Here is a 15,000-nt window from a genome sequence, read left to right on the forward strand (position 1 = left end):
CCTCAATCCTGGTCTGGTCCCGGTCTCAGTCCTTGTCTGGTCCCAGTCTCAGTCCCGCTCTCAGTCCCTGTCTGGTCCTGGTTTCGGTCTCGGTCCCGGTCTTGGTCTCAGTCACTTCTCGTCTGGTCCTGGTCTGCTCTTGGCCTCAGTCCTTGTCTGGTCTCTTATCCTACTCCTACTTATTTAGAATGTTATTATAAAAATGTTCTCTCTGTTATTAGATTTTATTGCGTTGACTGAGCTGCTGTGTCCAAATCATTTCCATTTTTTATTATTAAAATTTGTCTAAGTCTAAGTCTACAATGCGGAACATCCCAAGAAAAGCCGTAACAACTTAACGAAGAAAGCAGATAGTAGAAACGTTCTCCGAGACTCCAAAAAACAAATAATAAAAGTCATTTGGAGTCCTCGTGCAGACCTGACGCGTCCTTGTCCTTCTGGTTTCTTGTAGGACCTGTTTGCTCTGGACATGGAGCCGTACCGCTTCAGTGGAGTGAACATGACGGGCTTCAGGATCCTGAACACGGACAACCCCCAGGTGTCGTCCATCATCGAGAAGTGGTCCATGGAGCGACTGCAGGCCCCGCCCAAACCGGACTCGGGTCTGCTCGACGGCTTCATGACGGTAACTCTCCACCTCTGTACACGCAAATACTGCAGTACTCTGGTCTCCTGCGTGGTAACGAAGGAGAGGAGAGGAGTTGTGTCTTTAGTGAATGGATGAAGAGGTGATGGAAGCACGTAGGGTTGTGAAAATTATCGAAAATTACAAGACGTTGACAGGACAGACATGACTCTTTCCTGAAAATCTTCAACATTTCTCAGGCCAGGGACCCCCTACTATAAAAATGTCAGACAGTTGTGTTTTATATTAAATTGGGTCTAGTGTCGTGTGTAAACAGCTACTCTTTTATTGTACTTTCAACACTACGGGAGTATTTCATCAAAGTCCAGGCTTATGGGTCTGGTCAAGTGGTAACGGAGGGAAACAGGGTCAGATTTTTGACATTCAAATGTCTCTTATTCAGAAACTAGAGGGACTATTGAAATAAGTAAAGTATCAGAATGTAGGAAAGAGTTACACTCCAACAGGGTCAAGTTAAACCTGTGATATTCTTTCAAGTTTTTGACAAAAAATTTAAAAAACTCATGTCGGTAACAGGAGGGAATGAAATATGCAGCACTTTTTGGGCAATAAATCCAAACAGTGATAACTCTTGGTTCTCACTTACATATCCTTAACAAACTGGTTTGAATATTTGCTTCATATAGTTTTCTACCATATGGTACAAGATTAGGTTGAAAAACCTCTTACTTTTTGACTCATGAGATTTTTATTAATAAAGGTCATGGTAACGGAGGGAAAAGTAATGGAGGGGAAAATTGTGCAAACAAGTAGAAGGTGCAGGATTTTACATCATTTGTCGCTTTTTTTCTTCCGAATACTTTAATATTACTTCAAAATGAAAGGAAACAATTTCTATAAAATATGTCAGTCCTTCCAAATTTTTATCCTTTTAAATACATTTTTTGGGAAAAATCATGTACCTTCATCAACAGTTCAAAGATGGAATAACACAAGATATGATGAAATACATCAGTTTATTTACATGATTTGCAGGTCTTTGAAATTTGGGAAATAATTTTTGTTTCGTTTAAAACGTATGTAACTTTAGAACCAAAAATGGAACAGAAAAAAGGTCAACAGTTTCATAAACTAGAGAACATATGTAACTGTTCAATACATTTTTATATCAGATGCATTAACTTGAATTTTTGGCCTTGTTGTTTACTTCTGCTTGACTGGGCCCAGGGAGAGGTTTTTTTTTGTTTTTTTCATCATGGTTGAATCGGTCTTGAGTATATTTCTTTGCAGAGGTGGGGACTTGCGAGTCGTGATTTGGACCCGAGTCAGCCTTGATTCACTATTTTAGGGCTTGAGACTTGACTTGATAAAATAGACAAAGACTTGGGACTCGACTTGGACTTGAAGGGCTTGGACTTCGGCCCTGCGACTTGGGATGACTTGACGCTTCTCGTTTGATGTCCGTTAAATCTGGCTGGTGATGGATTTGGTGTCGAGGCCCGGAGAGGAGAGAGCTGCAATAGTCTAGACAGGAGAAGGTGGAAGACTTTTTCCAGATCAGGGCGAGAGAGGATAGTTTTGATAGTTTTTATTTTGCGGCGGTGGAGAAAATAGAACTGGGAGACTTTTTTTGATGTGATGGTGGAAGGAAGTTGAGGTGAGAGTCAAAAAAAATGAGGTTTCTGGCAGTAGGGCTGATGTCAGGTAGCTTGATTCATCAGCCGGTTTCACTTCGTGGAAACCGTCTGACCTCGCAGCATTAGGATTCGTTCACTCGATAGTAGGCGGGTACTTTTTTTTTTTATTTAACCAATCGCTGCTGTTTGGTCGTGACATAAGTAACGGTGTCATGTGCTGGATCATTTTGAGATGCAACCAGATGCCCTTTTTTAAAAATCTGACTCTTTTTTTACCTCCACATACACGTTTAATCCACGTGCTTATTTTGTAGTTTTCAGCCTCTGTCCTCCTCCGACAATGTGAGAGGAAAGACAATCCTGCGTGTGAGAAGTAAAAAAGTCGTGACTTTGTGTCTGTGTTATTTCCTTAAATTTTAGATCTTTTTTCTCACGGGTTTTGTTTAATATGTAAAAGGTTGGCGTATTTTTTTGCTCTTAAGTGTGTTTTGTTTTTGTTTTTCCTCAGATGTGTCCTCGTGGCTCCAGGCTCGTGTGTGTTTAGTGTTAGAGCTTCATTAGAGCTTTGTTTTAAAATGGCTGCTTTTAAACACCGCGCTGAAAGCCCCGGGACACGCTCTAATGACAGAGAGATTTTTATATTGTTATATTGTTATTGTGTTGTTGTTGTTGTTGTTGTTGTTTTTAAGCTGTTTACAATTACTGGGCGGAGTAAAAAACATTTCTAGGAAAAAAAAAGGGGGGGAAATAATAGAAAAATAAATAAATAATAATAATAATAATAATAATAATAATAATAATAATAATAATAATAATAATAATATAATCTATATAAATATAATTAATTAATTTAATATAAATAGATACATAAATATAAAACACATATATAAATATAAATAAATATAAATACATAAATAAAATAAATTTAAAAATATATAAAAAAAAAAAATAATAATTTAAAAAATAGTAAAAACAATTTAATAAATAAAATAAAATTTAAAATTAAATTAAATTATGCTAGACTGTAATTACTGGTGCTTACGTGTCCAGCTGTCAGGTTGCTAGTTGCTAGTAGTTATTGTGCTCAATAAGTTAAATTTGATTAATTAAATGACTTTTACCATTGTACATGTATAATTTTGATGCCTGATTTTGATCCCTAACAAATGGATAAAGGTTTATGTTTTTATAGGCATCTTAGGCTACGTTCAGACTGCAGGGCTTAACGCTCAATTCCGATTTTTGTGTGAAATCCGATGTTTTTTCGAGGTCGTTCACATTTCCAATTAAATGTGACTTGTATGTGACTCCAGTGTGAACATTAAACAGTCCAAAAGTGTCCCGCATGTGACACTGGAGACACGACGACGTCAACCGCAGCGAGCGTCTCTGTGTTTACGGAAGTTGTCCAAACATGGACGCAGCATCGAGCACCTGGAGATTTTAAAGTTCCTCTCGTACCGGAGCCAGAACATGAACAACTTACTTGTTTTAAGGAGGAGATTGAGGAGGAGAAGGACGAGGTTTTTGGTCGTGGTGTTTTGTGGGACAGTGTCTGTTGAAAGGAACGTGTGGATGTGGAGACGGAGCCAAGAGTGGTGAGTGGTAGGGACGGGCATTCGATGAAATTTTCTTCATTGATCGTTGGCAGAATTAACGATCGATTATTGATTAATCATTAACGTTTTTATATTAAAATGAAAATCATCATTATTATTACTATCTGCACTCCTAATCTGCATAAATAAATTCAACTTTACGAAATATAAACCGTAACGACTCTAGAGCCACATCAGCCCGTTTGACATTATAATGTGTTTAATTCAGTTTTGTTCAAATCTCACAGAAACAAAACTTAAAACCACATCGCTAATTTGCATAAACTAAGCGAAGATAAAACTCCAGCTCTTGTGTCGCTGATGTGGTTCAACTTCTGTTGGATTAAAAGACATGACTCAGGTGAATACAGGTCAGTGTGACCAGATTTGCGTTTGTCAAAACCAGGACAGCGTACGGGGGGAGGGGGGCGGGGCCTCGTCATCCACATTGAGCGACTCTCACCTGGATAAAACTTTTTCCCACTGGACACAGAAACATATGTGCTGCTTTATACACTGTGCACATGGACTCACACTTGTCCCAACGCAACGGAAAGTGTGGAATTTCTTGTACAAATCATCGTTAAATCCACATTTGTGCTTCGGTTCGTTACAGACTGACCCACTGTTTGTGTCTCGCTCCTTCTGATGCAGAGACACATGTACACACCTGTTTGGTCACGATACACACAACAACCTACATTCGGTTTGTCGATTAAAATTAACGTAATCGATGAAATTCTTAATGATCAATTATCGATTAATCGACTAATCATGCCCATCCCTAGTGAGTGGTGATGTGCTTCTCTTCAGTGACACAGAGTTCATTAACAATTTTCGCCAACTTCAGCGCAGAATAGTGACGTTTGTGTCTTGTTGATAACGTGTAGGTGGATGAATGCACTTTGGCCGTTCACACTGAAGTCACATGTCAAAAGATCAGATATGTATCGGTTTCAGGAGCACATATCCAAGTGTCCTGGGTCACATTTGAAAAAATCGGATCTGTGTCGTTCAAACTGTCATTAAAAGATCAGATACAGGAACATAGAGGCCAAAAAATCGGATTTGGGTCACTTCAGGCTGCAGTCTGAACGTAGCTTAACTGTACCTCATCTAAGACTCGCCGTCGCCGTGGCTCTTATTTATGCTCAGTTTTTTGTGACCGCTAAAACTAGTAGCTCTCTGGCATGTTCATTTTGTAAAAGTAGCTCCCCAGAGGAAAAAGGCTGGAGACCCCTGTTCTATAGTTCTATTTATTTTCATTTACGGGAGCTTGGACGTTTTTTTCGCATTTCATTTTTTTTCTCTTTCAATCTGATTTTACTTAGCAACGAGGGCGGGTTTCAGTGTAATGAAGTAAAACACTTGGGTGAAAATGTACTCGACGTAAAAGTAAACTTACCTATTTCAAAAACTACGTGAGTAAATGTAATTCAGGCATGTTTTTGATGAGGGAACGACATTATAACACGGAAGAAAGCTAAAAAAAAAAAAACACAAACAATTTCACACAATTCCCTTCTTTAATGCCACACTGTGTGACATTCCAGGCAAACCAAAAGCGTCTCGGGCCCTGTAAATCCCTCTCGCTCTAAACGAATCCGTGTCGAGCCATTGTCAGCGCGACCTTTGACCCTCCCCCCCTCCTCCTCTTCCTCCTCCCGTCGCCTCGTACCCTGTCGTTGTCGTCTTCTTCTTCTTCTCCTCCTTCTCCTTCTCCCCCTCCGGCATCGGCGTGACGTGACGGGCTTGATGATTCGCGGTCGACCCGGCAACAGTTGTCAGGGGCGACGTGTCCGTGTCCTTGGCTCCGGCAGGATGGATTGATGGACCGGAGAGGAAGAGGAGGAGGAAGATGAGGAAGAGGAGAAAGAGGAGGAGGTGTGAGGGGTGATGAAAGGAGATGGAGAGAAGGGTTACGACCGCTGAAACGTGTAAGAAAGTGGGTCTGGACGTAAAAAGAGAATATATTTTGTTGGTTTGGGAATTTCTGTTTACGGTTTAAAGGCGCGCTATGTAGCTTTTTTAGTGCAGGGTCCGTCTCCATGGAGATATGATCACTTCGACTGTAATATTCCAATCTCTCTGTGTCTCGTTTATTCAATTAGAGATGTTTTATTGCTTTCTGTGAGCTGCCTCTGCTCTAAATTGTCGGCGTCATCTGTTTGTTTCCATGGAGGTAGGTAACTTTAATGTCATACTGTGGAACATTATAGGGAAAGCAATCTCCATGGTAACAGACAACAGGCAGAACCTCCACTAGAAGAGTTAAAATTCGTTGCATTTAAGGAAAATCCTCCAGCTTGGTGCACCTGACCAAAGAGAAGGATTCATTTAAGAAACTGTCAGGTATGAAAACAAACTCTTGGTCTTAAAAAAAGAACCTAATAACTTAAAATATCAACAAAGAACAACAAAGCAAAATCCCGATCCCTCACTCAATCTTGGTTATGAATTTAAAAAGTCAACGCCAAAGTGAAAGGCACCAGCTGTTCACCAAGAAACACCTTCCACTGCAAAGAGACCAAGACGTGATGTTTCTGTAAAACCACAAGAACAAGAAAGTGCAGCTCAGTCTGTTTGTCTTCAATCCGTGTATCATTCGTTCATTCGTTTTTCAATATAAAACCAAAAATAAGAAAACGAAAAAACAACAGTTTTCTTCGCTATTTGTCTCCAAAACCAAAATGAAAAAACGGATAATGATTCGTTTTTTCAGTTTTCGATTTTGTGTTTAAATGAAGAATGGAAAAAAACGGATACGTGACTGCGATGCTGGACTTTTACACCGCATACGGACTGAACCAGGACTGATCCAGGTCCGAGACCAGAGCGGGACTGAGACCGGGACCAGACCGGGACCAAGGTGGACTCCGAGCTTTGACTCCGAGCTCCACGGGGTCCGAGCCTCAGCTTCAAGCTCCGGTCCTGCCGTGGGCTCTGAGCCTCCGCTCTGGTCCCGGTCTGGTCCTGGTCTTGTCTCGGTCTAGGTCTCAGGCCCGCTCTGGTCCCTGTCTGGTCCCAGTCTCAGTAGCGCTCTGGTCCTGGTCTGGTCCCGGACCTGGTCCATCTGAACCAAAAGCTCTTAGTTCGGTTCGTTTTCGTTGGTGTGAAAGCGTCAGTCGGAGGCTTTGCACCACCTCAGAACCAGCCGTGGTTCTTGAGCGCGGAGAACCAGAGCAGCTCTGTCCCGGTCTCAGTCCTGCTCTGGTCTCGGACCTGGATCCGTCCTGATTCAGTCCGTATGCGGTGCAAAAGTTCGGAAGTCACGTAAACGGGAAACGGTCGTTATCCGTTTTTTCATTTTGGTTTTGGAGACAAATAACGAAGAAAACTGTTGTTTTTTCGTTTTCTTATTTTTGGTTTTATATTGAAAAACGAATGAACAAATGATACACGGTTTGTATTCTGCTCCTCTCCATTAACAAAGGGGATTTTGTTTTGTTGTCGCTCCACATACAAAATGTTCTCTGCAAACTCGGGATGATTTCTTAGGCAGACAAATGTTTCCTTTTTGGTCCTTCCTGTGGATCAATCCTGTCAATCAACCAATCAATCACCTTTCACTATTTTTCAATTCCGTTGGGAAGAGAAACAGTTTGAACAGAGGTTTGCAGTCACACACATTTGATTCCCTTTTGCATTTATGGAGTTCGCAAACAAATTTCTCAAGCCGTTTTCCGCTGTTAGGATCCAACAACCACACGATTACAATGTCCGCATCCCAAAACTAAAATATGACAATATCAGAACCAGAAACAAAAGTGATATGGTTCAAAAGACTTGAAAAGATCGACTGGGAAAACAAACATGGCGGTTTGATGCTCACTTTTTCGAAAAATCCTTCCCAGTATGCACTGTGCAATGACCAGAAGTCCGAGATTCTTGATGTGTCTATTGCTGCTCGTTGTATTGGTCTTAAAATGTTCCTTAAAGGTTGTATAGAGGATTTTCCAAGGAACGAGAAATCCAGCGACTGTTTGTCCTTTTTCAAATGTTGCGCATGCGTGAAACCACCTCCCCTCCCCTACAGCTCCTACGTAGAAACGCCTCCTCCCTCCTCCTCCTTACGCCACAAACAGGTTTGTTTACAGCCGCATGACTTGTAAACAACTAACTACAGTGTTGGTTAGGCAAGACGGAGAAGTGAGGAGTGGGGGGAGGGGGTGTGCGGACATTTCGTTCGCGGACGAGAAGTGAGGAGCAGGGGGAAGAGTGGATCGGGCAGCGGGGACAGGAGCAGGAAAGGGGTGCAGAGAAGGTTGCGCGGAGATTCCGTGCGAATGAACTAGCTACAACACGCAGCAGCAAGCGGACTCTTTCTTTGCCTTGAAAATTACGTTTTCAGACATAGGATATCACTTTCGTGTCCTGAAAAACGTTTGTGTAGCTCTTGGAAATAAAGTACGTTTTCATAATAAGCAGAAGTTTCCTGTCCAGGAGTAATTTGTGGACCAGTGCGTCAGTCTTTAGACTCTTCGTCTGCTTCAGTCGCGCCATCGCCGGAATGAATCTTCAAGAATCACCTTAGTTTGGCTTCGCTGCTTTTCCCCTTGTCTTCTTCTTTCAGCGACCTCAAAAACGGACTTTCTTTTGCGGCGAACTGCTCCTGGATTCTTGTCGCCATTGCAACAAACTTTGTGCGAACTGCGAGGAAGATATAGGTCAAAAAAAGCCGCTAAGAACTGTTGTGTTGGTGGAGTAAACAGCGTCTGTGCGTCTTGCGTCTGTGGACTGTGTGACAGTCGTACGTAAACCACGTACCGGCAGCGCAGACAAGTCAGTTACACTAGAAATGTAGGGAGTTTGATTGACAGTCTGTCAGCTCACAGATAACGAGGCAGTGTCGTTATCTATTGGCAAATGTTTAGCCCCACCACGTCCAGAGTTGATGAATTTTTATTCTCTTTTTTTTGGTCATCATAATTACAAGGCTACTGCATCTATAATCTATCATTGACAATCTGAAACAAAAAAAATCCTCCATACAACCTTTAACTCTACATGATCCTGGGGTTTTTATCTTTCGATTTTGTCCATAAATCAAGATATGAACATTAAACAAACAAACAAACAAACAAGAGACGCCTTTTTTTCTCTGAGGTCACTTCCTCTAACATTACCCACAAGTTTGATTGACAGCCCTCACCGCCCGCGCCGCTCGTTCGACGGGGAGCTTCGTTTGACCGCCGTTTTCTCTCCGCACTCGTCCGACTACACTGTACTTTAAAATTCAAATGTGCTTTTATTATCCAGCGGGCGCGATCAGACAGACCGGTGCCTCGGGTTAGAAAACACGGCGCTTTGTACAATCAGAATTCTCGGTGAAACGCGACGGGGCCCGGAACAACGGTTTGCACAAATATCATCACATTATCGTCGCCTCCTGAGAACCTTTGTGCTCAAACAGTTCTGCTAATGGTCTGACGAATTAATATGCAGAAATGAACAGTCGTACAAAAGGGACATTACGGTTTTTAGAGGTGTTTTGTGGTTGCGGTTAAATTACTAATGGAAATTCTAATGTGGGAAGCTCTTAAATTATTCACAGCAAGATTCAGAAACTCAGCAGTTTTCGGAGCATTACTAGATGAGTTTGAGATGATTCCTTTGCTTTATTAGAAATCGGCAGAGAATATGTGTTTGTTTAAAGCTTTGGAACACATTAAACAAACTAAACAGAGCAGAGCTGGGTCGTTTGTTGTGTCGTTGGGCAAGACAGGGCACCCACCTTGTAGAATGTGACTGTGTTTGTAAAATATTAGTGTTACAGAGCATTCAGACCTTCTCCATTTGGTACACTTAAAGTTTATACGACAGGTTTGTGTACTTTTTCACTGAAACACAGTTTTTAGGGATGTAAAAATCAAAGTCAAGTCAAAGTTCTCACAATAACATCGTGGATCATCACAATATATCGCATTACAAGTCTCTTTGCTTAAATGAAGAGTAACGGCTCAGCAGTAGCTAAAAAAGACAGAGGGAACTACATAGACCATGATCCTTTGCTCCATTTCAGTGCAGACGACAAGAAGAAATAACAGTTCTAACACTTTCAAGTCTTATTTCTTTGGATTAAGTCTTGTCGAGGCATTTTAAGAGGACAAAGTAGCATATTAACAGTTGTGTTAGGTCCACAAAATATCGCAATAAATATCGTACCGTGAGCTGTATATCATGACGATATTGTGAGACTTGGATATCGTCACACCCCTAATAGTTTAATAGTTTAATAGTTTTTGTCTAAATTGAGCTGGATGGGGCGTTTGTTGATTTCCAGTGTGTAAGAAGATGGTGTTTTGCAACAAGAGAAGTAAATGGCAAAACCTGCAGTTGTAAAGTTGAATAGAGAGGGAATCTTCCAGGAGACCGAAAATAGCCACATACAAAGAAACATTAATTGTTTTTGACAGTCAGGGCCGGGCAGAAAAAGAACATAGAACATATGAGCAAGATTATTATTATTGGTCTCATCTAATTATTAGTATCTGATTTGTACTTTTTTGATTTTCTGGTGCCGCCCAGTTCCTCCGCTCAATTTCATTTCTCTCCAGCAACTAGATCAGGAATCAGAATACACTAGACGGTTTGCAAAAACCCCGAAGTTATAGACCACGAACCGACCAATCAGCGAAGAGCTGTGAAGCCATGACGTCAAACTCAAGTGCCTGTCTGGGTCTGTATAGACCTGGTTTAGACCTGGTTTAGACCTGGTTTAGACGTGGTTTTAGCCCTGATTTTAGTCCTGATTTTAGACCTGGTTTAGACCTGGTTTAGACCTGGTTTTAGCCCTGATTTTAGTCCTCATTTTAGACCTCCTATAGACCTGGTTTAGACCTGGTTTAGACCTGGTTTAGACCTGGTTTAGACCTGGTTTAGACCTGGTTTAGCCCACATATAGACCTTGTTCTGACCTGGTTTAGACCTGGTTTTAGTCCTAATTTTAGACCTTGTATAGACCTAATTTAGACCAGGTTTAAACCTGGTTTAGACCTGATTTTAGTCCTGATTTTAGTCCTGATTTTAGACCTGGTTTAGACCTGGTTTATACCTGGTTTAGACCTGATTTTAGACCACATATAGACCTAGTTCTGACCTGGTTTAGACCTGGTTTAGACCTGGTTTTAGTCCTGATTTTAGTCCTGATTTTAGACCTCCTATAGACCTGGTTTAGACCTGATTTTAGACCATGTGTAGACCTAGTTCTGACCTGGTTTTAGACCTGGTTTTAGTCCTGATTTTAGACCTGGTATAGACCTAATTTAGACCAGTTTAAACCTGGTTTAGACCTGGTTTTAGATTTTAGTCCTCATTTTAGACCTCCTATAGACCTGGTTTAGACCTGGTTTTAGACTTTTTAGCCTATAGACTTGTTTGACCTGGTTTAGACCTGGTTTTAGTCCTGATTTTAGACCTCCTATAGACCTGGTTTAGACCTAGTTTAGCCCTGGTTTAGACCTGGTTTTAGACCATGTATAGACTTAGTTTTGATCTGGTTTAGACCTGGTTTTAGTCCTGATTTTAGACCTCGTATAGACCTGGTTTAGACCTAGTTTAGCCCTGGTTTAGACCTGGTTTTAGTCCTGATTTTAGTCCTGATTTTAGACCTGGTTTAGACCTGGTTTATACCTGGTTTAGACCTGATTTTAGACCACATATAGACCTAGTTCTGACCTGGTTTAGACCTGGTTTAGACCTGGTTTTAGTCCTGATTTTAGTCCTGGTTTTGTTGTTTTGGTCTTAAAATGTTCATATTCACTCGTTTACATTATCCAGATTTTTTTATTTATTTTTTTTCTTTCTCTTTTGTCCGTCAAAAAAATCCTATTCATAAAACAGAACCTGGCTCCAGATTTGCTCCTGTAAACGTGAACATCGAGAGCCTCATTCACCACCAAATAGCAGCGATTGTTTAAATTAAAAAAGCACGAAAGAATCCTAACGAAGTAGGAGGAGCTGGAACGGTCTCACGTGTTTATTTCCCCTTCCTTTTTCCAAATATGGTCATTGTTCCTGCCACCGTTCCCCCAAACTCCGCCCCTCTTCCTCTCCTCCTCTTCTACCTTTAATTATGGATCCTATCTGTCCCCGAGGAGAACACGACGGTGGAACTTTTACGCTCTTCATTTACATTTTGCTGAGCTGCTGTTACCGCCCGCTCTCCCCTGAGCCGCACAAACAATTCAAGATTATTTTGTATTTATTACGACGATAATGGATCTTTCACGGGCCCATAACACGACGTTTTCTGATCCGTGTTCTAACGTCGTTTCCTCGTCGCAAACAGACCCGGAGTCGTGTTTTGTTTCTTTCACACGTGTTTAACGCACAAAGCCTCTAGATTTAGACTTTCCTCAAACAGAAAACACTTTGGTCCACCTTGTGATGTCACGTGGTGATACAGGAAGTGCTCCGTTGTGTTTCTAAACTCCACACACCTTCACTAGAATCATTTGAGTTCTGGAATTGCAAATCTTTACTGAACTAAAGGTAAAAGAAGCTGTAAACTTTTCACAATTTTCAGAGACCAGAGTGGAGTTTTGCTGCCATGGTAATGTTAACAACAACTAGCATGCTGACTCGTACTTCCTGATTGTTTACCAAGATCCCCCCCCCAGGTTAGATCTAGTTTAGTCCTAGTTTAGACCTGATTTTAGTTCTTGTTTAGTCTTGGTTTTAGTTCTGGTTTAGTTCTGGTTTAGTCCTGGTTTAGACCCGGTTTTAGTCCTGATTTTAGTCTTGGTTTAGACCTGGTTTAGTCCTGGTTTAGACCTGGTTTAAACCTTCTTTTAGTCCTGATTTTAGTCCTTGTTTAGACCTAATTTAGACCTATGTTTAGTCCTAGTTTAGACATGGTTTTTAATTCTTGTTTAGTCCTGGTTTTAGTCCTAATTTTAGTCCTGGTTTAGTCCTGATTTTAGTCCTGGTTTAGTCCTTACTTTATCCTGGTTTAGACCTAGTTTAGATCTAGATTTAGTTTTAGTTTGGACCTTTATTTCTGGTTTTAGTTCTGTTTAGTCCTGATTTAAGTCCTGGTTTAGACCTTATTTAGACCTAGATTTAGTCCTAGTTTAGATCTGGTTTAGTCCTGGTTTTAGTCCTGGTTCAGTCCCGGTTTAGACCTGGTTTTAGTTCTAGTTTAGAGCTAATTTTAGTACTGATATTAGTCCTGGTGTAGACCTAGTTTAGATCTAGATTTAGTCCTAATTTTAGTCCTTGGTTTAGTCCTGTTTTAGTCCTAGTTTAGTCCTGATTTTAGTCCTGGTTTAGTGCTGGTTTAGTCCTAGTTTAGTCTTGGTTTATACCTGGTTTAATCCTGATTTTAGTCCTGGTTTAGTCTTGATTTTAGTCCTGGTTTAGTGCTGGTTTAGTCCTAGTTTAGTCCTGGTTTAGTCTTGATTTTAGTCCTGGTTTAGTGCTGGTTTAGTCCTAGTTTATTCTTGGTTTAGACCTGGTTTAATCCTGATTTTAGTCCTGGTTTAGACCTTATTTAGACCTAGGTTTAGTCCTAGTTTAGTCCTGGTTTTAGTCCTTGTTTTAGTCCTGGTTCAGTCCTGGTTTAGACCTGGTTTTAGTTCTAGTTTAGACCTAATTTTAGTACTGATATTAGTCCTGGTTTAGACCTAGTTTAAACCTAGATATAGTCCTAGTTTAGACCTGGTTAAGTTCTGGTTTAGAGGCTCGGTCCAGCCTGAGTTTTCAAGACAACCAAACTATGAGTAGGTTGTCACGGCAACGTCGTTTTAACATTTACTCTGGTAAAAATACACGTACATTAATTTAACAATGATGTTATAAATATAGAGTGTAATAATGTGGCTGTAGTCAGGACTGAAAATGGAGTATTATAATTTCTCGAGCGATGAATGATCGTTCGTATAAAATATAAAAAGATTAGCCGAGTCAGCGTTTCGCAGCTTATTGGAAAGTGCCGTATTAAACAGAGTAAAATCCAATTACATCGATCCAAAGATATGAGCCGTAATGACTGATTTGTACTCAGAAATATACTGTGGAATAGTGTATCAATATAGAAAATGACACGCTGTAATTTTCTCCTGCGCTGGATTACTGCAAACATGAAGTACTGCAGTTTTTTCTACCATAACGAGGCTGTAAATCTGGTCAGAAATGTTGTTAAAAAAGAGTTTGAGGAATTTATTTCATGACAGAAGTGGGACCAAGCCGTCGTTTTGCAAGTCTCAAGTAAGTTTCATTCTTTGACCTCAAGTCCGAGTCAAGTCCCAAGTCAAATACAGGCAAGACCGAGTCGAGTCTCGAGTCACTGGCCCATAAGTCCGAGTCAAGTCCAAGTCGTCTGCTCTGAGCTTCAAGTCATTTCAAGTCTTTAAACCAAAAAAGTACCAAATATATTCTTGTGAAACACAGAATTTTAAGTTTTAAAACCTGACAGTGTTTACAGATGTTTGTCTGAGTTTTGAAGAAGTATTTTGAAGAAAAGTAGCAGCAGTTGGAGCAGTAAACGTTATGGTTTTGTAGTATATGGCATAAAACGTGTAGTTTGAAGTAGTAGTAGTAGTAACAGTAGTAGCAGCAGCAGTAGTAATAGTGGTAGTGGCAGTAGTAGTAGTAGTAGTAGTAGTAGTAGTAGCAGCAGCAGCAGCAGCAGTAATAGTAGTAGTAGTAGTAGTAGTATAGTAGTAGTAGTAGTAGTAGTAGTAGTAGTAGTAGTAGTAGTAGTAGTAGTAGTAGCAGTAGCAGTAGTAGTAGTAGTAGTAGTAGTAGTAGTAGTAGTATTAGTAGCAGCAGCAGCAGCAGCAGTAGTAGTAGTAGTAGTAGTAGTAGTAGTAGTATTAGTAGCAGTAGTAGTAGTAGTAGTAGTAGTAGTAGTAGTAGTAGTAGTAGTAGTAGTAGTAGTAGTAGTAGCAGTAGTAGTAGTAGTAGTAGTAGTAGTAGTAGTAGTCAGCAGTAGCAGTAGTAGTAGTAGTAGTAGTAGTAGTAGTAGTAGTAGTAGTCAGTAGTAGTAGTAGTAGTAGTAGTAGTAGTAGTCAGTAGTAGTAGTAGTAGTAGTAGTAGTAGTAGTAGTAGCAGTAGTAGTAGTAGCAGTAGTAGTAGTAGTAGTAGTAGTAGTAGTAGTAGTAGCAGTAGTAGTAGTAGTAGTAGTAGTAGTAGTAGTAGTAGCAGTAGCAGTAGCAGTAGTAGTAGTAGTAGTAGT

At 40.6% G+C, this 15,000-nt stretch overlaps 1 protein-coding gene across 1 annotated transcript in view; it reads left to right on the plus strand.

Moving 5' to 3' along the window:
- Window positions 1-15,000, plus strand: part of LOC110153437 (glutamate receptor ionotropic, kainate 2-like) — a 238,669-nt gene that overhangs the window by 101,236 nt on the left and 122,433 nt on the right. Inside the window, exon 10 of the mRNA XM_055149757.1 lies at window positions 452-625. Coding sequence (XP_055005732.1) covers window positions 452-625 — 174 coding nt within the window. The remainder of the gene's footprint in view (window positions 1-451; window positions 626-15,000) is intronic.

The sequence above is a fragment of the Boleophthalmus pectinirostris genome, unplaced genomic scaffold (assembly GCF_026225935.1).
Source record: "Boleophthalmus pectinirostris isolate CB_2022bp ecotype Guang Dong unplaced genomic scaffold, ASM2622593v1 HiC_scaffold_13, whole genome shotgun sequence".
Taxonomy (NCBI): Eukaryota; Metazoa; Chordata; class Actinopteri; order Gobiiformes; family Gobiidae; genus Boleophthalmus; species Boleophthalmus pectinirostris.